The sequence below is a fragment of the Dipodomys spectabilis genome, unplaced genomic scaffold, assembly GCF_019054845.1.
Source record: "Dipodomys spectabilis isolate Male_0828 unplaced genomic scaffold, ASM1905484v1 ptg000006l, whole genome shotgun sequence".
NCBI lineage: Eukaryota > Metazoa > Chordata > Mammalia > Rodentia > Heteromyidae > Dipodomys > Dipodomys spectabilis.
This window is the reverse complement of record NW_024870683.1, coordinates 19,618,706-19,645,057: the sequence shown is the minus strand read 5'-3', so window position 1 is coordinate 19,645,057 and position 26,352 is coordinate 19,618,706. Positions and strand designations below refer to the sequence as shown.

General features: G+C 37.4%; 1 protein-coding gene across 1 annotated transcript in view; it reads left to right on the top strand.

The window, feature by feature from the left end:
• Svep1 (sushi, von Willebrand factor type A, EGF and pentraxin domain containing 1) overlaps nucleotides 1–26,352 on the top strand; it is a 159,160-nt gene that overhangs the window by 35,550 nt on the left and 97,258 nt on the right. Inside the window, exons 4-6 of the mRNA XM_042695890.1 lie at nucleotides 12,868–13,026; nucleotides 14,627–14,806; nucleotides 24,208–24,387. Coding sequence (XP_042551824.1) covers nucleotides 12,868–13,026; nucleotides 14,627–14,806; nucleotides 24,208–24,387 — 519 coding nt within the window. The remainder of the gene's footprint in view (nucleotides 1–12,867; nucleotides 13,027–14,626; nucleotides 14,807–24,207; nucleotides 24,388–26,352) is intronic.

The window sequence follows — 26,352 nt, the reverse complement described above, 5'->3', positions numbered from 1 at the left end:
ATGAGGGGTGCTACTCCTGGGGCTTGAACTCAAGGTCTAGGTACTGACCTTGAGCTTCTTTTTGCTCAAGGCTAGTGCTCTACCATAAGCCACAGCTCCATTTCCCACTTCTTTGGGATACAGACTGTCTTTCCCAGTCTGGCTTTGAACCATCATCCTCAGGTTTTAGCCTTATGAGTAGCTAGCATTTCAGTCATAAGCAACTGGCACCTGGCTTGCTGTTCTAATTTTACATACCAAAGCCTTCAATTGATCACAGTATTGTACTCTTCTGCTGCAAAAGAAAAAAATATAGATATACATTATAATTAATTGTTACATTTTCTAGGAAAGATTTGCTACTAGATTGAATTATTGTACTTGTTATTTTCATAAAATTTATCAGACACATTATACACTTTGAAACTTTTTGAAAACTATATTTGGAATTTTTTTTCCAGTCCTGGGGCTTGAACTCTGGGCCTGGGCACTGTTCCTGAGCTTCTTTTGCTCAAGGCTAGCGTTCTACCACTTGAACCACAGCATTACTTCCAGCTTTTTCTGCTTGTGTGGTACTGAGGAATCAAACCCAGAGCTTCATGCATGCTAAGCAAGCACTCTACCACTAAGTCACATTTCCAGCCCCTAATTGGATTTTTTAATAAGTTTTTTATTGTGAAAATACTGTATAGAGAGGTTATAGTCCTAATTGTATTTTTAAATGAGATATATGCATATATACATGGATTTTGTTATTATTATTCATTGTTTGATAAGGATTAAGAAAAATATAGTATCAATTTCATTTCTATTTTAATTCTATTTTAATTTTTATAGACTTTAGTACTGAAAGCCTTCTTCACTTAAACATATAAATGGGACTTGAAAGAGTTGTGTTAAGTTGATGACACCCAATTCTTGGAGCGTCTCTGGTTTCACATGCCAAAAATAACATCAGTTATCTGTCTTCCAAAAGTATGATTAGTTTTGTTAGTTGGCAAAATTATGTCTCTTTTCAATTTTACTAAAATTGAAGAATTGGAAATCTTGCAAAAATACTTGTTACTCAATCAGTATCATTATTTATGTTGTAGATTTCTGGGAATATCTTCCCATTCCCCCCCCAAAAAGAAAGAATCTTACTAAGATGGTTAATTTCAGTTATACAAAGTAAGCTCTAGAGATCTAATGTACAATATAGCTCCTCGAGTTAAGTAAAGCTACCTTTTATTTAGAAAGGGATTCACAGGTGTTAAGGTTTTGAATGGTGCTGTAGGTTAATCATTTTGGAGAAATGCACCAAGGGATGGTAGGTACACGTTTCTTATGAAAAGTGAAAGGTAGCAATCGCAAAAAGGTGCTATAAGGTATTTTATCAAGTACAGTAGTTTAAGTATTTGCAAATGCCGGGCTGGGAAGGTGGCTCAGTGGTAAAGCGCTTGCCTTGCATGCTCAAGGCCCTGGGTTCGATTCCTCAGCACCACATAAGCAAAAAGAAAAAAGCCGGCAGTGGCACTGTGGCTCAACTGGTAGAGCGCTAGCCTTGAGCTGAAGAGCTGAGGGACAGCGCCCAGGCCCAGAGTTCAGGCCCCAGGACCAGACCCAAAAAAAAAAAAAAAAAAGTATTTGCAAATGTTGAAGTTCTGGAAATTCACTCTCTTGAAATGATCCATGCCACTTGCAGAGTCTATCTGTTATAGCCCTCATTTACAAGAGAGGAACACTGCTTTGAAGCACTCAAGAAATTTTTTGAATGTCATTCAGCTAAGAAAAGGTAGAGTAAGTGTGTAGATGCAGATCTATGTGACTCAAGTCTGGCCATTGTAATCCATCTATAGCTCTCATTACACAGGTATTATCAATCAAATAAATTCTCCATTTCCATCCATAGCTCTCATTGTACAGGCATTATCTATTGAAGAAATGATCCAGAAATATTTTGCTGTTCTTTCCAAGTGACACTGAAAACAAATGATGCTTTCAAGTTATAGTTTAGAGTCTCATTGTTTAGCTTCATAACATCTACGTGTGGTTCATCCTCATTACGTGTTAGATGACTAATCTAGTTTGGATGACTGCCCCTGTTAGCAATTTGAAAATGATAACTCAGACTGGAGGGAATCAGCCTATGGTTGTTCAAATTCTTCCTCATTCCAAATTCATTGTCTTGTAGCATACTAAGTGCTGATGGCTTTGAAATATATATGACTCAAAATTTATGCACCCATGCTTTATAAGCAGTGATGGTTAGCAATGAGTAGTGTGTGAATCCTAGCCCTGTTATTTATTCATTGTATTTTTCCCCTGGGAAAATTTTTAAAATTCTATAGACCTTAGTTTCCAAATCCATAAAATTGGATCAACCATATTGTATTATTGAAATGGAATGAGATGTTTGTCACCACTACCAGTGGTGGTTCTAAACACATAGTGAAACATTTAGTAATATGGAGAGACCACTGCTGATGGGAGCTTTGGATATGTATGGCTATTGGCCACAGGTGCTGTAAGACCTCCCCCAAATTAAGTTCTAATTACCAGTTGTACTAAGATTGAAAACTAATATTCTCTACTGACAGATAAAATTAATAGATCAAAATGAGATTTAAAACAGTACCATTATCTCTTTTTTAACAGTTTGAAAAGAATACAGTCATAATATTAAATGGACATATGTGAAAATGCAAGTAGATAAATTGAGGGGATGGGAGAGGTGGAGTGAATGATGGAAGGAATAGCATTGATCAAGACGTGTTGTACTCTCACCTGACATGTTGAATTGAAACCCCTTTGTACAGTTACTTAAAGATAATAAATATAGGGGGAAATGTAAGAAATGCAGGAGAGTATAAGAAAATGTAATAGAAGGGTGACTCCGATTAGTACTATACATATATAGAAATAGTGCTAAGAAATCCATTTGTACAACTAATATACTTTAATAATATACATATATGTCTTGTTACTGTCACAACTCCATAAACTATTACTATCGATGCAAAATAAAATTGAAAAAATAAGCCATTTTAGAAGGAATATCAAAGTCATATGCATAGCTACACATGAGACTGAGAGCTGAAGATCACAGCTCAAAGCCAACCTGGACAAGAACGTCTGTGAGACTCTTATCTCCAGTTAGCTATCAGAAAACCAAAAGTGGTGCTGTGGTTCAACATAGTCGAGTGCTGGCCTTGAGTGAAAAACCTCAGGGACAGTGCCCAGGCTCTGAGTCAAGCCCCACGACTGACAAACAAAAAATCATAGTAAGTGTTAATTTCTGCTTACGTCTGATACCCGCTAAGTGTTGCCAAGCTTTTCCATGGCTCTGTGTTTGGGCCTTTCTCTCCCTCTGCCTAGTCTCTCCCATGGCTTGTCTGTCTGCCCAGTTCTTCTTTCATTCCTTCTTTCACAGATTCATCACCCTGACAGTTAGATATAAATCTTCTGGTTCTCACAAATATAAACTCTTTGTTTGTACTCACTACATCGTAGTAGTAGGTTTTTCTTCTCTTAGAATCAGGGCAGGTTATACTTTTTATTTTTTTAATCTAGTCTCTTACATATAGTACATAGTGAAAATTAATGCGTTTTTGGTGAATGAATGAAGAAGTGAATCAAGCCCATTACATGTTTAAGTACTACAGCACAGCATATGGAAACTGCTTGGCTCTCAACTTCCTGGGAATTTTCCATTCCTTTTATGGAGAATCTAAGGTGAACAAGTCTACTGACCCTGAGAACTCTGGCTTTGAATCAAAGTGAGCCATCTGGAAAGCCAAGTTCAACAATAGGAAGTCGCTAAAAACACATTTATCTCTTTCATGTTATCTGAATACTAAGATTCCTTCCAAATTTGTGTATGTGCGTGTGGGCATGTGTGTACGCTGTTTGCGTTTACTGCTGGTTTGAGGTGGTGTTTTTAATTTATATGACGGCAGAAGACATAGACATAGCCTTCCAGGGTATTGTGGGAGTTTGCCATTCAAGCAAGCCTTTAGCAAATATATAAAGTAGACGATTATTATTATATGTAGCATATTCATACTATTTGGAAACTTTCCTTTAAAATTTAAGAACTACAGATACTGTCAAAACATGGGCGCAACTATAGGAAAATAACTACAGAAGAAATTATGACAAAAATATGCCTCATATATGAGCTATTTAAGGCAAAATTCTAAAATTTAAGAAAGCAAGATATTCTACCTCAGCATTTAATGTTTAACACAAAAAAGAGAACTGTTTTATTATTTGCATAGAATGTTATTATTCCCCTAGGGGGAAAAATCTGAAAAAGAATGAACTGAAAACTACTAACATTAGTAGAACAAATTTATAAAGTGTCAAGATAAATACTTTCAGATTTATAAAATTTTCTATGAAGAAACAAAGTTTAAAATCTGATACAAAAAAATTCTACTAAAGCTGAATGCTGGTAGCTCAACCCTGGAAGCAGAGATCAAGATTTGAAGCCAGCCCAAACAGGAAAGTCTGTGAGACTCTTGTCTCCAAGTAATCATCAGAAATCCTGAAAGGGAGCTGTCTCAAGTGGTACAGTGTTAGCCTTGAGCAAAAAAACTTCAGAGACAGTGTCCAACCCTGAGTTCAAGCCCCAGGACCAACAAACACATAAAAATATCCCACTAATACTAATAAGAATATATGTGCATGTGTATTGTATGCATAATGTATCCACATATAACATATATACTTATATATAAAAAAGTTTGAAAGGAAAGTGTGTGGAGCTATAGCGTTTTATTGGTCTTACTGAAATGAATATATGAATATCAATGTTCCTTTAGGTATCGCCTTTTCCAGACAAAATACTCATGTGCATTTTTCATCCTGATTTTTCCCACATATCAAAGTGTTGATGGAGTTATAGTTAGCAAAGCTCCATCGTGACCAAGATCCACTAGTCTTCCCAACTGTTGTTTCTCTATTTTCAGTACTTCTGGAGACACCTTGAAAATTTGCTTCTGTCTTATACTATTTAGAAACAAATTCATTGTACATTCTCTTTTGAGATACTTACAGATTCACATGACTTTTAAAAAGGAGTATAGAGAAATTCCCGTTAGCTTTCTCCCAGTTTTCCTCAATGGTAGCACCCTGCAAGCCTATGTTATTCTAAATATGCCAGCATACTGTCTGCTCCTGTTAAGCAATTATCCCTGATGTGAACACTTTCCAGACGACTCATAAATTCTTGAAGCAAATAGGCTTCTGCTTGGCCACTATGTATGTCAATCCCATGGATAATCCCATCCTAGGTTAATGTTAAATCCTGTGTGCTGGAAGTCCACAGGACTTCACATTTAAATAATGATTAATTGATCGTTAAAAAAACTATTACTAGCCAGTGGTAAAATGAGTACAATCAGTTGTGTAATTTCAGTCCTGATAATGGGAATATAAAATAGAAGTCTGAATATATAATAGTTTAAAGATATAATAAAATATATAATAGTCGCATGAGTTTGAAAAGTTATCATTATTTTGCCTAAGGGGGGAAAACATTAATAGATCAAAGACATGAGAAGCTAGCATGGTGGGTCACATATGTAATTCCAGCTATTGCAGAGATATAGGTAGGAGGATCATGGTGCAAGACTAATCAGGGCAAAATTGTATGAGATCCTACCAGAAAAATAACTAGAGTGAAACAGGTTGGCACAAGTAGCAGCGTGCGTGTCTAGCAAGTATGAGACTCTGAATTCAAATCCCAGTATCACTGAAAACAAAATGCATTTATAAAGGTTGTTTAAAATTGCAAATATAAATGTCAAACTTTAAAAGAAGAGTTAAAATATTTTAACTTTTGGTAATTTTTATTCTCTTTTCTCTAATTCTGAATTATTGGCTAATTTTTTATGTTTTTAAGTAGTTTACAAAGGCATTGCTGTTCAACAAAGCGGTTTATGAACCAATACCTCTTTTTCCATTTCACCCCTTTTAACATTTTTACCCATCACCCTCAACCTACCCCCTTCTCTCATTTTCTCTTAATTTTGTAGGATATGCATTGAGGTTTTTTTTTTTAAACTACCTTTTTAATAAGAAAAATAAGGTGAAAAATCATCAGAGGATCTCACTAAAGCTATCTGTCCACAAAATTTCAATTGTAAAACTGAAGTCAGACATTAAATATTTCAAGATAATTAAGAATACCATTTGCAACATCAACAAAAGATGTAGCCTAAATATTTTGTACTCAACCAGGTTGAATTTACATCTGGATCTACTTGTGTGTATGTATGTCTAGTTTTTTTTGGCAGGGGCATGGAGGGTTGGTACTGAAATTTGAACTAAGAGGAACCCTACCTAGCTTGCTTTTGAGTGGCTCTACCACTGGAGCTATAGCTCCAGCCCTGTTTGTTTACTGATTGTTTTAGAGACAGAGTCTTACAGGCTTTTCTGCCCAGGCTGGCTTTCAGCCTTCATCCTCCAGATCTCAGCCTCTTAAGTAGCTAGGATTATAGGCCTGTACCACCATTGCCAAGCCTTATACTAATTTTTAACATGGGAAGATTTATTTGTGATATGTCTCCATTTGTACAGTCTTTTAAAGGTGTGGGGGTTTGTGTTTGTTTTTGATGGACCTGTGATCCATCGCTGCCCTGGCAAGTGGGAGAAGGTGCTGGCATGTGCAACATGGCATCCTGCAGTTAAGTTGCCATGTGCTGCTATGGTGCCACACGGGGTTTAGAGGTTCATTTCTGTCCAAGCAATCTGCACTCTAGCCAAATGAGCTAGGAAATCTCAGGAGAAGTGGCAGGGTGCCAGTGCATTCCCCACATGCTCTGATGTGATGATTTCAAGGTGATTGAAAGTCTCATCAAATTCCCCGATGAAAGTAGATTATTATAGCTCGAAGTTGCCTAATAAAAAGAAGATCCCTATGGACAGACTAGAGTTCTTGTCCTGTGCAGGTGGGAACACTGACTCATTATGGGGAATTCTCATCCTCTCTAGGGCAATGGATCCCCAAGCTGAAAATAAACCTATCACAATGATTATAGCGACAGATTCCTTACCCAGATCCAATACATAGAGTTGAAAAAAAGCATGATATTGTAACGATAATGATCCTTTCTCTGAGGGCTTGTATACTAGATGCAGCAGAAATGAAGGCTTTGAAATTACACAACTATATGAGCTGCCATGATATTCTACTTCATTGGACTCCACTAGAATTACTTAGTACACTGCCAAATGACATTCCTGTACTGGTCTGAAACAGTGTGTGTGTGTGTGTGTGTGTGTGTGTGTGTGTGTGTGTGTGTGTTTGTGTGTGTGTGTGTGTGTGTGTGTGTGCGTGCGTGCACACACGCACATGTGCGTGAGCGTGTGTGTGTTGATACATATATATACATATGGTACTGGCATTTGAACTCAGGGTCTTCTACTTGGTATGCTTATACTCAACCACTTGAGCCATACTTTAAATCTGAGTGGCTTTAATTATTTTTTTGGACATGCCACTATCTACACTTTGCACATAGCCAGGATTATAGGCCTGAACCCATGCCAAGCTGAACTATAAATTTAAAATTATTCACTAACCTTTAATGATGAATTGTACAAAAAAGCTTTTAATATTTACTATGGTTTTCTCAAGTTAATCTTAGATTATGTATAAGGAAGAATTTTACAAAATGTGAAGTCACTGGATAGTATATGTTATTATAGTAACTCAAATAGAAGTTGATATTTAATGAGCCGGATAGATTAGTGAGATGGAGACTCTCTCCTCTGTTCCAAATTCTAAACTGGTTGGTTGTTGGTGTTTTAATTGACTTCAGTCAAAGTATTGTGTGTCAGCTGAAGAAAAAACCTAATGATAGGACAATATGATAACTTCCAGAGTCATACTTCCAGTAATAGTTACTATTTCTGAAAAGAGAAAGTGCTTATTTTAATGACAAAATGGGCAGTTAAGAAATAATATTTGGTATATTTCCAAGAAGGAAATGTCTCATTTAAAATATTTTTAAACTCCCATAGACCTTTACCAAGACTTGTAAAACTTCAGACCACAGAATTATCTCATTTTTTTCAACTTCTGCTTGGTTTTCTACAGGAGATTGTCCCCCTGGGAATCAAGGAGGCTGATTCCACCTCTCCCTCTAAAATTGTGCAATGCTTTTAATAGTTCTCCTAAGGTCTGTTTTCCATTATGGGTATGAATTTCACAATACATTTCCAAATGTACTTTGGGATATTTTTATCCCAAACACTATTCTCTACTTACTATTGTAAACCCTTGATTATTGAAAATATTTTAAGAAAATATTTTTAATATTTAAAATACTATATATATTTTTTAATCATGTATAAAATCTGCAGCTAGAATCTGGCCTCTCATATGGAAATTTCTCTAGGTTACTTTGTAGTGCTATGCTATTTATGGAATCATCACATGTTAGTTTTGGAACAATCATAGACATGGTTAGTTGTCATTTATATACTGTAGAAAAAGGAAAGAAATTGATTTGCCCGTAACCCCATAACTTGTTAGCATAAGTTGATTATGTAGACTCCAAGTCTAACACCCTTTCACCTCACCCCATTGTTACTCTTCTTGGCCTTGATACAGTCCCTACCCAAACTCTTCATCCACACTCTGGCAGAGCTTGTTTTTTTTTGTTTTTTGGGGGGTTTTTTGCCTTCCTTTTATGGACTACCTGCCAGCCCAGGCAATAGGATGAACAATGGCAGAGTCAAATAATTGACTCTTGGAACTTGCAGGAGCAACTAGCATACCCAGACAATGAGACAAGTTCACCTTACATAGAGTACTGTAGAGGTAAGGGTGATGTGCTTGCTCTGGGTGACCAAAAGCAAAGCCAGCCCCATCTGTCCAAAGAAGCTGGGGAAGCTGTGAGCAACATGAGTCTAGAAGAATGGTGGATGTGCACTCAGAGGCAGGAAAACTCGTGCAAACTCAAGCACAAAGTGGAGGATAGGAAAGGAAATGCAAGGGAAGAGCAATATTTACCAACCTCCAAAAGGTCTAATTGGTACAGCCAACCTAGGAAAACTATAATTCCTTCCTCTATGGTTGAGAAAATGAAAGGTTGAGGATGTTATTCTAACATTTCCTGAATATCAAACTGCATGCCAGACATTGTTGCTTTACTCATGTTATTTTAATGACAAGTAACCAAAAAATAATAATAATGTGCACAAGAATTACAACTATGCCACCCAGAAATGAAATGAAATGTTCAGAACTGCGTAAACGCACAAGTTTAATAAAATGTAACATTGCAGGGGACAGGGGTGGTACAATACTAGGTGCTGGCTGATTGTGAAGCAGCTCTAAATAGGATGTAGAATCACTGGCTGATTGTAGGTGATGGAGGTAGGAAGGTTACAAACATCCACAGATTTACTCTTCTCTGGACAGTCACATTGAGATAGTGTGTAGGTAGAAAGGGATTTGATTGAAGGATAGCGATGAAGGCAGAGAGCTAGTAAGGAGGACTTTGTAAACCAGGAAAAGGTGAGATGGTGTCATCAGAGACAAGTGTCATGCCTGTGGAGGGAGGAGGAGGGAATCACAGGAGACTGGAGCAGTTAGAATCAAAGAACATGGTTTTCATTTGACTACTGAAGGAAAGAAATATAGGGAAAGGGTCCAAGGTGCTCTCCAAGGTCTAAGAACCAACTCTGAAATGAAACAGAGGACTTAAGATGTGTCTGTTTTCCTAACTGGTGCGTACCATTAGGTTCATTTTGGTTTTTATCCAAGGAATGCCTATTTATTGTAATAGAAATTGTAGACAAACCAAAAATAGTCCTCAAATCCTCAGACTTGAACCAGGAATATGTACCAGGAAAAAGATAGATAGATAGATAGATAGATAGATAGATAGATAGATAGATAGATAGATAGATAGATAGATAGATAGATAGATAGATAGATAGATAGATAGATAGAAAACCTTAAGGATCATTTCCTTCATTCTCAGGTATGTTTGTAAGCCAAATAGGATCATGCAATTCATATGAGGTTAGGAACTATGCTTGATTTCTTTTGGGCAGTACTGGTGTTTTAAACTCAGGGTTTGTGGCCTGGCAGGCACATGCTCTAACTCAGGGACCATTCTTCTAGCATTTATGCTCTGATTATTTTTTAGATAGGGTCTCCTATTTTGCCTGGGGCTGACCTGAATATTGATCCTCCAGTTTATGTTTCCCAGTATACCTGAGATGACAGGTATGAGATGACAGCTATGAGACAGCACTGCTTGCTTTTTCTGTTGATATGGAGTTGGAACATTTTTCTCTGGGGCTGTCCTGGAGCCATGGTCTTCCTCCCAATCTCAGCATCTTGTGTAGCTTGGATGCCAGGCATATGCCACTGTGTCCAGTGATTGGTTGAGATAGTAGCTCATGAAGTTTTTTTTTTTTTTCCCCAGGCTGGCCTTGAACTGTGATCTTTCCAAGCTCTGCTTCCTAAGAAGCTAGGATTACATTCATGAGCCACCAGTGCCCAACTTAAAATGTTCTTTTTTTTTTTTTTTTGAGACAAATTACAAAATGACTTTCCCTGTCAAGAATTAAATTTTTCTGGCTAGGGTTGGATGGATATGTAGTAGGAATTTAACAGATCCTCTCTCTGTGAACATTTTCTGTTGTCTTCAGTGTGGATCAATAAAAAAATAACATTTCTGAAGCAGAAAACTCTGAGAGGCCTTTAGTGCCTTCCCTGTAGCTACCCTGCGGAAGCTTCCCAGGCTCTCTACAGAGCTGGAGAGAGTGTTTTCCCACATCCTTGCTAGTACTGGGTATTAGCATCTTTTAAAAAAATGTAAATTTTTCCTGTGGCCCGTGGCTCATGCCTATAATCCTACTCAGGAGGCTGAGAACTGAGGATCTCGGTACAAAGCCAGCCCGGGCAGGAAAGTCCATGAGACTCTTATCTTCAGTTAACTACCAGAAAACCGGAAGTGGCACTGTGGCTCAAGTGGTAGAGTGCTTACCTTGAGCTGAAGAGCTCAGGGATAGCACTCAGGCCAAGAGTTCAAGCCCCATGACCAACACCCCCCCCAAAAAAAAAGAATGTAAATTTAAAATGATACCATTGATTATCTTTTTAACATCTTGAGTGAGTTTAACAAGTTTGTTGGTTATTGATTTTTGCATTTCTTATTTAGGAAATTTCCACCTTGTTCTCTGTCAACTTTTCTGTTGGAATATTGCTATCTTTCTCAGGTCTTCCAAAAATATATTTGCTATTTGATATATTTTCTGTTTCTCCTTAAGAAAATTATATGTATATAATGTAAGTATAAAATTTTTCTGTATAGAACCAGGAATTTTAGTAGCATGGTTATTGTCCTAATTAATACATGATATTATGAATTTTATTTCTTGATGTTATTTCTTCTATAGTTTTAGTATATTATAATGGCTTAGTTTTAGCTTTAACATTCAAGACCTGGATTTAGTATGCAGCATATAGTAGAAAGGAACATGTTTCTGAATCCTAGCTGCCTGGGTTCAAATCCCCATACAGATGCTTATTTGCCATACAGCCTCTTAAAGACTTAGTCTTTTCATCTTGAAATGAAATTATTATGTTAACTATTTCATAGATTTTAAAGGAGAGTAAAAAGATGATATTTATAAAGTATATAAAATAATCCCGGGACTTAATAAATCTGCTTAAACCTGTAGCTGTGTTTAAACATGCTGTCAAATACAGTTATCATATTCAAAGTATGTATGTGAAAATAGAACTAGTAAAATTGAGGAAATGAGTAAGATTGAGAGAGACCTGGGGGGAGTGACATTAATTGAGCTGCATTACACTCATATAATGACATGTTGAATTAAAACCCTCTTTAAAAGCTACTTAAAGATAATTTTTTAAAATTCTGTCATCCACTGAAATAACCTTAATCATCAAGTCCCTCTAATCTTCATTTTTCTCATCTTTACAATGGATATAAGGATACTAATAATGTTAATTCATATATAAATATTAATAACTTTGGATGTTACTTATTAACATACGAGGAAAGAATGATTTATATAAAATATCAAACATACCTTCCCATGCCTCAGTTGCTACTCTTTTTTAATAATCAAATGTGTCCTAGTACTCTACTGAATAATTAATTGGCTTTCCTGAGCATGACAAGTCCCTTTAGCTCCTTTATTCATGATTAAATCTCTTAATTTTGAGTTATTTTACAGATGTGTTACTCCCAAAGGATGAAGTTACAAATTCAAAGCCACATTGTCAGTACAGAGGAAAGATTTGAAGCAAGGTCAATTAGATTCTGCTTTTAATCTTTTTTTTTTTCTCCTGTGAGCCTGGGAAAAGAAAATCTTTAAAAAAAAAACAAAAAAAAAACAACTTTTTTTTTCTTCAAAGTGTTTCCCAAGTGTTGGATTATTTCCCTCAAGCCCTTTAATTTTTCCTCACCCTTTGTCAAGGGCTTTGGATGAAAACAATGGGCTAAGAGTCTTTTGCATCTCTAACACAATTCTCTACTGGGAGCAGTAGGGTCTCGGAGCGGAGATGAAGCTGCAAAGGACACGGACGGGGGCGGTGAAATGTGGATGGCGTAATAGTATCTGTTAAGAATCAGTGATTTCTCCAGTTACTTCATGTGTATTGCTATTTTGAATTTTTTCCCTCAGTCAGTCTAGTCAGGTCCTGCTGTACTGTGTAACAGAAACTGAACCTCTATAGAACAAACAACATCACTTAAAAAAAATATTGGTTGTTCTCCTTGTTCAAATTATATTACTATATCTACACAAAGCTATTGTTTGGCTACTTTTCCCCCTACTTAGTTTCAAACAATTCAGTCACCCACTTGATGTATCACATGAATTGAAGCGTGGCTGTTTGCCCACCCACAGCTTGCCCGTCAGGAACCTACAAGCCTGAAGCTTTGCCGGGAGGAATCAGCACATGTATTTCGTGTCCTGATGAAAATCACACCTCTCCACCTGGAAGCACGGCCCCGGAAGACTGTGTGTGCAAGGAGGGCTACCGGGCATCTGGCCACACCTGTCAAGGTAAGTCTCCCACCAGTGGCAGACAGGAACTAGAAACACTAACTTCTAAGAGAGAAATAGTGGATTTTCATCCAATTCATTTGGAATGCTCTGTATTATTCCCTTCTCCGATCACTAAGGGCGGGTTGCTTTGATAATGTACCTTTTCCCCCCACTAAACACATATCTTACCCCAACACTGAGTAACATAGCTATGAACACTTAAAGAATTAGTACTCTTTAAAAAAACAACAACAAAACCTCAAATGAATACAAAAGACAAATGCTACAAATTTAACAACAAATTTGATTAACAAATGAACTCAGCTCTGGTGGTAGTCAAATTCATTTACAAAATCTTATTTTCAAATCAGATGCCAATGGCTCACACCTGTAATCCTAGCTTCTCGAGAGGGAACGCTGATCCAGAAGGTCACAACTCAAAGCCAGAAAAGTGTGAGAAACTTTATCTCCAATTACCTAACAAAAAGACAAGCTGGAGGCATGGTTTAAGTGGTAGAGTAGCAGCTGAGCAAGCTGATACTTTCACAAAACAAAGAAACAAAAAAAAACAAAGAAAATATAATTTCCTAAGTACTTAATATTAATTGTGCCAAAATGAAAAAAATTGTTTAAATAATATATACCATGTACAAGAGTCTGTGACTCTTAGGTTTGTAGCAAATATATTTTGCTAGACTTATTTGTCCATTATTCCATGCTGCCATAATTAAAGAGAAAAATATCTAATGACATATGAAAAATCAAGAACTAAGGGCTGACATAAAGAAGAATGAAATTTTATGTCACTTGCAAGAAAAAAAAATGGATGGATCTGGAAACCATCATAAGTGAAGTAATCCAGGTGCAGAAGGTCAAAGGTTGCATGTTTTCTCTCCTAGGTAGAGACTGACCTAAGTGATATGTATATGCACATACAGTATCATACATATAATCAATCTGATTACAATATGGTATATGCAGGTGTAAAATACCATACCAAAGCCCCTTTGAACGGTTCATGTACACTTTAAAGTTGCATATGAGGAAGATGAAACATGTCCTGGCTGGTATGTGGGTGCTAGTGGGAGGGGAAAAGAGAGAGTGAACAAGAGTGAATATGGTCAAGATACTTTATGCTGTGGAGGGAGCTGTGGAAGTAGTTTGGGAAGGGGGTGGAGATGGAGAGTGATAGAGGGGATGACTCTGATCAAGATACAAATGTCAGAATGGAGCCACCTTGTACAGCTAGTTGATAGTAATAATAATCATTATCATCATAATCATAAACTAGGAGCTGGGATGTAGGTTAGTTGTAGAATGCAAGCTCCATCTGCCGCATCCAACAAAACCCTTGAACATATTGTATTTGTCCAGGTAAATATGAATATAAATAAGCTTTTTTTAAGTTTGAAAATTATTTTTGCCTGTTTTTAAATTTAGTTAGAAGTCAGGACATAATAGTGCTCAAATGCAGTGTTCTTTTTCCAAGTAGTCGCTTAGAGATTCAAATGTAGTCATTGGGAAAGCTGTGGGGAATTGAGATGCATGTCTTGCATGTCCCCTTAAAGAATGCTGGTCCATAGACAAAGGTTGACTTTGCTTCTGGATTTTATGTTAGTTGTCCACTGTCCTGCCCTGAAGCCTCCTGAAAATGGCTACTTTATCCAAAACACTTGCAAGAACCACTTCAATGCAGCCTGTGGGGTCCGGTGTCGCCCTGGATTTGACCTCGTGGGAAGCAGCATCCTTTTGTGTCTACCCAATGGTTTGTGGTCTGGGTCAGAGAGCTCCTGCAGAGGTATGCAAGCTACCAGTTCTATTATGTATTGATCGCCTTGCTTGATTTTCTTGATTTAAAGTTTAATGGGCCAGTCAGTTCTTTGTTTCTTTCATTTCATACACCACAGACCACAAAAAGGAAAAAAAATGACAAGTTTGTATATAGAACTGCAAAATCCAATGGACTACATCCTCATAACCTATGCCCTTCATATTACTTTGATGAACATATGATGGAAATGCCTGGCTGGGGAATAAACAGACAGTCCTTAAATTTCTAAGGACACCAAGATAAGGGGCCCAATTTTGGAATAGTTAAAGTGGAATTGGGGGAGGGACTAGATGCCAACTATGACCACATGGCTTGGAGAACCCACTGCAATGTCCTGCAACAGGAGGAGTCAATCACGTGGCATGTCTTTGGCTGTCTCCTGGGGCAGACAATGTACTACAGAAAGCTTCACATCTGCTGGAATGAGATTTCAAGGCACCCAGCCAGGCTAGTAGAAAAAGGGTCAGTGCTAGGGATGGGACCTGAGGCTTCCACATCAAACACAGAGAAACAGAGCAATGCCTCAATGCATCTCCCCTTATCACCTCCAGTATCCATTTTCCTGTCCATCGTCATCACACAACCCAATCTTCTATAGCTTTACTTAGGACTGGAAGGAAAGGTTCCCTAAGCAAAGATCAAAGAGGAACAGGCCAAGGAGTTAAAGCTTTCCATCAGGATCCCTGCCTGTGAAGCTTCTCAGTTCAATGTAAGATTTGAGACCTGAGTATATGGGGAAATTGTTGCTTTTTTTTTTTAAGTTCAAGGTTAGCTGGGTATCTTGGTTGCTTTGTCTTATTGTTAAACTCTCACCACAACCCATGGGCAATACTTTTTAGCTGAGGATTTTGTTCCTCTAAGACTCCACAAGTTCACTGGATAAAAAAAAATTCTATATTCCGGTCTTTTCTTGGCTTCATACCCATAAGGAAAACTCAGCTCTAACCACCCGAATTGGAAAGCACATAAATATTTATCAGCTTAAAGAAAAAGAAAAGAAAAGAAACTGGAGACTAAATACATTGAATAAAGAGTATTGGATGGAGAAGAAATGGGTAGAAAATGGAACCACAGGGCTGGGAAGGTGGCTCAGTGGTAAAGAGCTTGCCTTGCATGCCTGAAGCCCTGGGTTCGATTCCTCAGCACCACATAAGCAAAAAGAAAAAAGCCCGAAGTGGCTCTGTGGCTCAAGTGGTAGAGTGCTAGCCTTGAGCTGAAGAGCTGAGAGACAGCACCCAGGCTAAGAACAAGCAAGTTTCTTAGAGATGAGCCTTGAGGACCATTGATAATAAATGAAAAAAATTAACAAAAAAAAAAAAGCAGCTCTAGAAATTCATCTGAAAATAAAGCAAAAATTCAGAAGTAACAGAATGCCTAAACAATAAAGTAACATAAGAATAATCACAGGAAATACTTTTCTCATATTATGGATTCAGAGAGAGAATGGAATACTGGGGAAGCAGTAAAGAGATCAAAGAATATATCCCCAAGCTGAAATTTGGAAAAGAAATATGTGCAACCGAAATCATCCATATTCCATTTAAAATCACTTAGTGAGTGCCAAAAATAATGATTAAAAACAGATCCGTGTCTGGAAATAATCTCAGTGAAATTTTTGAATGCCCTGGAAAAATAGAAAATTATGTCTGTCTCATAGTTAGAAATAACATTACCTACAAAAGGAAGAGAATCTGACTCACCTTTAGGGCATTGATTAAACATTTTGCACGTTGGAAGATAAGGGTCTATTTCTAGGAGTTCTGGGGGGAAATAGTTAGATCCTAGATTTCCAGTGTCAGATAAACTACTATTTATATTCACAAGCAAAGATGTGTTCAGTCCTACCGTCTCAGAGACGATCATTAGGCCAGGGGTACAGCTCAGTGGTATATGCTTGCTTAGGATGCATAAGGCCCTACTCCCTTTCCCAACCTGGGGACAAAAATGCATTTCAGAGAAAATTAAAGCCTCTAAAATATATTTCTAGCCGGGCACTGGTGGCTCACAACTGTAATCCTAACTACTCAGAAGGCTGAAATCTGAGGATGATGGTTCAAAGCCTGCCCCAGGAAGGAAAATTCATGAGACTCTTATCTCCAATTAACCACCAGAAACTGGAAGTGGCACTGTGGCTCAGAGTGGTAGAACCTTGAGTGAAAAGCTCAGGGACAGTGCCTAAGGCTCTGAGTCCAAACCCCACAAATGGCAAATATGTCTTTTAACTATGTATATGTGTGTGTGTGTGTGTGTGTGTGTGTGTGTGTGTGTGTAGTGTGTGTATATGTGTATATATATATATATATATATATATATATATTCCTGTGGAGGAAACAATTACCAGTTCTACCTTTTCTTTCAATGTCTACCTTTTCTTTCAAATACCTCATGGTGGGGAGGGAAGAACATTTCGTTTTAAGGTTCCACTTATTCTTTGCCAACCAAAAGTGATATCTAAGCCCTCCCTCTGTGCCCCCCACAGTTCAATCCCAAAGCTTGCATCCTAAAGCCATAAAAATGCAAGGCTTAGCCTTATACTAAAGTCATAAAAAAAAGCCTGTGCCTCTCAGGAAGCCAGCCATTTGCCAGCTTGGCCCCACTGCCCTGCCTTTGATCTTGGACCTCATAAAACTTCCACTATTGCCAGCCTCCTCAGCCTGAGGGCCTGGCCTCTGTGTATACATGGCAGACTTGTCCTCTCTCATGCCAGCTGCCACACTGTGTACACCACGCCCAGCGTGGAAGCACACTTGCCAGGTATGTTGTAGGATAAGAAATTTGTTTGGGAAATCTGACCTTACATAATTTTGGAAGGAGCTTGGAAGCAAAGGTCCGAAGGAGACGTTGAAGGGGCCAAGGAGTTGCTGACAACCCAATGTCATATCTTACACTTGCTCAACTGTAGAATCTTGAAGGAGAGACTCGGGTCACATAAGAGATCCTTAACTTCTGTGTAGCCCCACACATCCCAGTGGCACTGCAGCCCAGTGGGATGGGTCATCGGTAGAAACCCGGAATAAAGACAGGCAGGGACAAAGTGGAAGGCACTGAGCTCCAAGAACCACTGGCTTTGTTTCTGCCTTCTGAAATTAAGTGCGGATCCTTTTTTTGACCATCCCTAACTTGGGGTCACAAGAAGGGAATTCTGGCAAACAAATTTCTTAACCAACTTGTCACAAACCATCACACCTGGGCAGGCATGGTAGTACATGCCTGTAATTATAGCACTCAAATAGACCCAAACAAGAAGATAACAAGTTCAAGATCAGCCTGGGCTACACAGGGAATTACAGGCTAGCCTTGGCTACATAGTGAATTCAAGGCGAGTCTGGGTTACATATTGAGACCATGTCTTAAAAAACCAAATTTGCAAGGAACTCACCAATCACTTACTTCTATTGTTAATGAACTTATTATTTCAGCTAGACTATGAATGCACAGTAGCCCACAATATATGTTTTCCTCTCAATCCTTTAAGTCTGGGAAAAGAAGGAAATGCTGAATTAATTTAATGAAGGCATATAAATATGTGATAAATATATGCATGGATGTCCTGCTCTTGTGTCATCTCATTAAAAAGCACGCTTATTCTCCTTTATGTAATTTGGGTTGTTATTCTGATACACATAAAATAATTTGAATCGTAGTAGAAAAGATGCTATATGGACCTACAGCATCAGTAGAGTTGTCCCAAATGCAGATACTTAGATCCTTCTCTTGCTATATCATTAATAGTTATGGATTTAATTCCTTGAGATGTTATTCTATGAAATATAAACAATTTTTTACCAAATCTAAAACATTTTTCTTCACATATTAACATCTCAAAAATTGGAATCCCTCTTACAGACTAAGGACAATAAATTGCTTTGTTCGTATTATCATTGTTTTAGTAGTGACCCATAAAATTGGAATGTCTTACAACTGCGTGTCTAGGGTTCTATAAAATATAGCAATTAGGCGGGATTCATTTCGCCTTCTGACAATAGTTTGGAGAACATTATATTTTTAAAAGTCTTATTCATTATAAAATCAGGATAATTTTAATCACATCCTTTTTTGGCGAAAGTCTTTGTAAGATTGAATTAGAAAGGGAAGAACAGCAGAAATGCAAAGCTTTTTTTAAAAAACTTAATGTTACATGGTTAATGTTTTTGTCATTTGAGTAGTAATTGGTAGACTGGATTCTTATTTCCCTAGGCATTCTCCACAAAGCATTTCAGTCATTTTCAATTTTATTTGAATGATGCATTTTTTCTAAGCCATTAAGGGTTCTTTTATGGTTTCTGAACAATAACTATGTAGCACAACTACATCACAGTAAATTAAATTTTATGATATATTTTTCCTGAAGAAAAACGGCCCAGCAAGAGAAAGTCTGCATTTATTTTCAGCATTGGCTGCTATCACAATTTGATTAACAGGAAACATACCTAGAAAAAACCTTATTCATCTTTAAGTTGATAACCACAGTTTCTTTCTTTGTGTATTATATAATATATTGTTCGCCTCAAAGACCAAGCTTGTTTTTAAATATTAACTATTTTTTCTAATATAATAAAAAATAATTGCACATATTTATATGTCATATGCATCATGTGTAACAATCAGATCAGGATAAGTTGTTCTTTTCTAAAATGACTTAAAAAAACACTTAGAAAATGTTTAAAATGAATGTAAGCTGGATTTTTTGTCTCGTTAATGTTTTTAAAAATTAAGTTCAATATAAGAAATAAATAAGTTCCTCTTAAAAATAATAAATGTTCCTTGGTGAAATAAAAAAGTGCACAATGTTTAAGAAATAAATAGGAATGATTACACATGCTTTGTTTTCCCCCAAGAGCAATGAAAGTTTATTAAAACCAGCATTTGAAAAGCAATATAATTTGCATCTGTCAGAGGTGCCAGTTCTAATTTATTATCAGTACTTCTGAGAGATGCAAATGCAAATTGAAGATGCAATTTGCTTTGGGTTTGGCAAGCACAGTGACTGTTCAAATTGTTTATTGAAGCTAAAAGCAATTGTTTCTCAAGTTTATACATGTGAGTAATAAAACTTTCATCTTATTCCCTTCTTAAGCTAAACCTAGCTTGTGACATTGCCCTATACAGGATGCAAACCTTCAATAAAAGTCAAAATGTGAAAGACAAAGGGGTTTGATTTATTTTGTACTAGTGGTTGACTTAATCCCAGGAATAGAAGAGGCTAGGGTTTATCATTTTTATAATTTCATTTCTAATATGATTCTTTTCAAGGAATCAATTTTCTCAGAGTAGTCCTAAGTTTATGTTTAATTCACTCAATGTTTGTGCTGTACTAAGGTACATAATTTGAGTGAATCCCTGTAGAATAAAATCTATCAGAAACTTCAGTTGACTATGAACTCAAATATATATATAGATAGATAGATATTTGTGTCTATCTATATATCAGTAATCTGTAAACATTTAAGAATAAGATATTGAGAACATGCTTGGGATTTGAAATGAGAAATATAATTCTTTCTTCTTTTGTGCATTTGAAATTATTTTTGTCGGTCATGGGGCTCAAACTCTGGGCCTGGGTGCTGCCCCTCGGCTCTTCAGCTCAAGGTGAGCACTCTACCACTTGAGCCACAGAACCATTCTGGTTTTCTGGTAGTTTATTGGAGATAAAATTCTTATGGACTTTCCTGCCCAGACTGGCTTTGAACCACAATCCTCATATCTCACCCTTCAGAGTAGCTAGGATTATAGACATGAGCTGCTAGTTCCCTGCTCATTTGCAAATTTTTATAGTAGGAATAGATAGATAGATAGATAGATAGATAGATAGATAGATAGATAGATAGATAGATAGATTCAAGTACATAGCAAACTTAAATCACTGATAGAATTTATTCTACAAGCAACTATTCAAATTTTATAACTTGGTACAGTATGAACATTGAGTGTTGAGAGTAAACTAATTTTTTTTCTTTTGTAGGGATTTTTGTTATTGTTTGTACAGTGTTTGATGCTTGTGCACTATAAGCTATCAAAATTAGGTGTGGTGGCACACACCTACAATCCCAGTACTCAGGAGGCTAGTACAGGAGCACTGGACTACCTAGCAGGACCTTGTCTCAAAATAAACAAAATTAATAACTGTGCCCACCTGTTAGCTTATGCTTCTGATAGCAATGTGCGTGCCCATCTGATGGAAAAGATGCATTTGCCATGGTCTAGATAGTTTCTCCTTCTCTTGGATCCTCCCTCTTTTTTAATTTTTCCTTCTCCCTGTCAAGAGACAAAATTACCACAAATTTAATTAGACATCCAATTGACTTTTATTTGCGATTCATTTTTCAGAGAAGCCTGCATTCCTCAGAGTAAGATACGAGTTCCCTCTATTTAGGCAACCATCAGTACAATAGAGTTTATATGGTGAAGATAAGGAAAACAGAACAAGAGGAAGAAAACACCTGATTGGTTGACATACATTTCAGGCTACTTTTTCTTTTCTTTTTCTTTTTTTGATTAGAGTTAAAGCAGAAGTGAATTTCTTATGAACTGATTCAGCTAGACTAGAATCTCCTGTTTCCAGGAAAAAAAAAAACTGGTGTGCTGAAAGAATCTATTTTCTATAGTCTTGTGTAAAATGTGTTTCATTATGTGGTATTTTGCACAAGGGACCCCATGTTTTTGTTTGTTTGGCTTTGGTCTATTGGGGTGTAGTACAGGACCTTAATCCAAAACAGTGTCATAGTTTGGTTTAACATTTGTAACTACTGACAACTCCTTATCTCAAGTACTCTGCTGGCCCATCTTCTTCCTCGTCTCCTCTCCTTTCTCTCTACCACCTACCACTTCCCTTCTCTGCTTCTCTCCCTCCCATGTCCTCTTTTCTTTCTCCCTTGTTCTCCTTCCTCCTTTCTCTGATTGAAAATCCTGGTGGGAGTAGAAAGGAAATGTAGAGAATGTTTAAGCACTTTGAGGTGATTTTCTACAAGGACCAGCACATCATAGATAAGAATCTCCAAGTCTGGTGCAGCTGGCTAATGCCTGTAATCCTAGCTACTCAAGAGGCTGAGGTCTAAGGATCATTGTTCAAAGTCAGCATGAGGTAGGAATCTGTGAGACTCTTATCTCCAATAAACCACCAGAAAACCAGAAGTGGCGCTATGGCTCAAGCCTTGAACAGAAGAGTTCAGGGACAGTGCCCAGGCCCTGAGGCCCAGGCTCCATGACTGAAAAAAAAATCTCCAATGAGCATAGACATTCAGATGTTGTCTTGATCATTTATATGTATAAGGAATATTAGAGAGAGGGGGGAGAGAGAGAATATTGAATACATAATGTGATTGAATACATCATATGATACTTTAAGGAAGCTGGAGGTTTTCAAGAAGCGAAATGGTAGAAATAATGATTTTGGAATGCAATAAGGAGCAATGAAGATGCCTCTCTGACCCCTATGTCCTTTATTGTCCATAGGAAGCAATTTGATTAGGGTAAAAAATGGTATTTTAGAATATGAGGGGACTTTCTGAACACTGATCCATTTTTAGGAGTAAATACAAGAGACAATAGGTTTAAATTTGGGTCACAACTGTGTGGAATAATTCTGGCAGGTGAGAGATGACCTTTGAGGCTTGGGCATCCCAAGATTTCATGAGCAGGAATATAGGGCATTATAGAATTCGTTGAAATGGCCTTGAAGACATGATGTGGATTTTGGTGAGCTGGTAGTGAGGGAATCTTGACAGGGGAATCTAGAGCCCATATATAATTTGTAAACATGTACTGGAAGGAACAGTAGTTTCTCTTTGCCTCTTGTCACCTCTCTGATTTAATGTTGAGGATAAACGATCAGAAATGGTAGAACAGGGAAAATTCTGGTATCTAAACAGTACATGGAACTTCTCAGTTTGGTAGTGTTTAGGCTGGCTGGAGAATGAGGGCATTTCCAGTATTCGGGCCTTAGTGAAGACCCTTCTGACTTGCTTCCTCATGGTGGATTCAAAGAAGGTCAAGTAAGGAAATGTGTAGCCAGTTTTATCTGCTGGCTTCTCAGACCAGAGGATGTGATCCCAGGTTATATGTTCTGCCCTTGATCAAGGTTGGAACACATACAAATTCCATGAGCCTGAGAGAGAAGAAAGAACTTTCGTTAGAAAATCAACATAGGGCCGGGCGCTGGTGGCTCACGCCTGTAATCCTAGCTACTCAGGAGGCTGAGATCTGAGGATCGCGGTTCAAAGCCAGCCCGGGCAGGAGAGACCGTGAGACTCCTATCTCCAATAAACCACCAGAAAACCGGAAGTGGCGCTGTAGCTCAAGTGGTAGAGCGCTCTCCTTGAGCTGAAGAGCTGAGGGACAACGCCCAGGCCCAGAGTTCAAGCCCCATGACCGACAAAAAAAAAAAAGAAAAAAAGAAAATCAACATAGGAAAATGGAATCAATGCTGGGTGGAGAGAATTAGGATTTATGATTATACTGATATCAAAGACTAAAATAGCAGTGTCTTGAGTCACCTAAAGGTATTCTGCTCATCTAAAAGGACAACATAAAAACTGGCATAATAGTTCCATTATCATCAAAGACCAAAGCTTCTTTTTTTAATTCTATCATCTTAGTGCATGATACATTTTCTATAATATTATATTATTATGCTTAGATATTATCCTTCAAATCTGTATATGGAGATAGAGAAAGAGGAAAGGGTGAAAGTAAAGAAGCCCTCTATGTATTGAAATAATCTCTTCCTTTCAAAAGCTACACAACTTCCATCATAGCTTACTGGCTTTCGTTAATTCCAATGGAGGCAAGGAGTTATAATCTTATAGCTCTGTGTATCCAGGCTGAATAAAGCTGGCATGAATAGCTATTGATTGGGCACCTCACAGTCTGCCACTATAGCAAAATGTGAACCGATATTAAGATAAGATTACCATCTTAAACTAAGATTTGGCAATAGATGTATAGAAAGCTGGAAGGATCGGGGTTAAGATAGGACAGTGGAATACTGGAATTTTACTGTAGAAGTTGGCCAGCTTTGCAGAGCAGGATACACCTGATCATGAATGGTCTGGAAGCATCTATCCTGGAAAAGGTTTCTTGCCTTTTGCTGAAACACATCCTTGAGAATCATAGCAGCTGCGGGCTGCAGTTACCTCCCTTTTTCAACTACCCACAATATACAGCCATCATTGCCCAGTTAGGGCCAGATCCCCTACATAGTTTAAGTTCCCTCTTACAGGTAGAACGCTACCCATAGGGACATTGTTTGGGCACTGCATTTAATAAAACATAGATTTTTAATTACCCCATAATAACTAAGAAATGATGTTGTATTATTGATTACCACTTTATTTAGCAAATGATGTTCATTGTTTTGCATTTTATAATAGTGAGAACATGCCCCCGTCTCCACCAGCCCAAACATGGCCAAATCAGCTGTTCTTCAGGAGAAATGTCCTACAACACCACATGCTTGATTGCCTGTGATGAAGGATACAGGCTGGAGGGAAGTGCTAAGCTTACCTGTCAAGGAAATGCCCAGTGGGATGGCACAGAACCCCGTTGTGTGGGTAAGTTCCTGGAAGGGGTCGAGCCTTGGGGTGACCTGCTTCCTTCTTTCTGAGTTCTCTAAAGACCATAACTAAAGCCTGGTTTGACAAACAGTATTGTAAATACTGTAGACCACTACATTGTTCCTTCCATCTAGTGAAAGTATTTCCATACTGAACTCAGTTGTCCAGCTCCCTGAAGTCTAGAGCTTCAAATGGGGGGTCCGGTCGTGGGGCCTGAACTCTGGGCCTGGGCGCTGTCCTTCAGCTCTTCAGCTCAAGGCAAATGCTCTACCACTTGAGCCACAGCACCACTTCCGGCTTTTTTTTTTTTCTGCTTAAGTGGTGCTGAGGAATCTAACCCAGGGCCTCATGCATGCAAGGCAAGCGCTCTACCACTGAGCCACCTTCCCAGCCCTGGCAATCATTTTTAACTTAAACTAACTTAGGTAATTTTTTTAAAGTAAATGCTGGCCAGGCATGCAGGCACTACCCCTGTAGCTACCATATCCTAACTACACCGGAATCAGACATTCCCAGCAAAAGTTAATGAGATCCTATCTTATAAACAAGCCAAGTTAGTAGAGCATGCCAGTAATTACAACTACTTGGGAGGGAGAGGTATAAAGGACCCTGGCATAGTTAGTGACAAACTAAAAGCAAAGACTCAAATTAGAGTATTTTCCTAGCAAGTGGAAGGCCCTGAGTTGAATCCTCAATATTGCCAAAGAATGAAAAGCAAAATGAAACCAAAAAAAAAAAAGCAATTACTATAGAATCCCTTGCTTTTTTAAACATGATCCACCTTTGCCTTACTGAAAGAGCATAATTGTGAACCTTAAAACTACTTATATTATTAAGAGGAAAAAATAACAAAACATGTAATTCAAAAGCTAAAAAAAGAACATTGAAAGAAAGACGTATCAGTCATATGCTTTTTACAAAGCAGAATTTAAAAGTAAGAAAATGTGAAAGTAAGATGTCATAACCAAATATGTAAAATTCTAAGGGTTTAAAAGAAATAAGAAGCTATAAATTTGTGTATATAATGTGAAAGCTATTGAGATTATAATTTCTAAGGAAATTTAAATTCCCAAATGATTCAAGAAAATAGTGTAAACTCGTATGTATAATTACTTTCCAAAAGGGAAAGAAAAATAGGATTATTCTTCCAAAAATGACTGAAGGCTTAGTGAGAGGGGAATTCTTTTGAACTTTTAAGAAATAGTAATACTCCTATCCTATAATTTGATTGAAAGAATGGAAAGCTCTCCACTTCAAATTACCAAGCTATTATTATTTGATACTTGACAATATGACCAAAAATTTTATAATCTATAGACTAATTGTATGAGTAGCTATAATAACAGTCCACAGATTTGATCAATACTAGGCCCCATTCTCTAGTCTGTAAGTAGGAATAACATTACCCCTTCTTATATAGAACTGTAGCCAATACATATGACATGCTTAGAGCAATGCCCTGCATATAATAGTTATTGAATAAATGGTAGCTATTATTGCATGGGAAATACAACTGAAAATGTAAGCAAACGTGCCAGAAGAATCTCTACCCTAACTAGTAAGTGTGCACCAGGGCACATTCACACAAGTATCTTGCATTCAGACTTAGTCTTGGTTTGTCTGCATTCCACCTAATCTATTTTCTATTCTTTATCTATATTGAAGATAGCCTTAGGGATCAAGGCCTTAAGTATAGCACAGTGAATTTAGGGAGGGTACAAATACTCTTCTCATTAGATACTAGCTTAAAAATAGCACTAAGAAGCTCATAAAATAAAATTTGATTGTAGATTATATCAATCAATTCCTGAAAGACTCAATTTACTACTACTCCTTTGTAAAATCTACAAACCAAATGAAGATGCTTCAAGCACATGATAAAAGACATGAACAGCATTGATTAAATGGTCAAATTTCTCAAGATTTTGATAGATTGGCAAAGTAATGAGATAATTTAAAAGA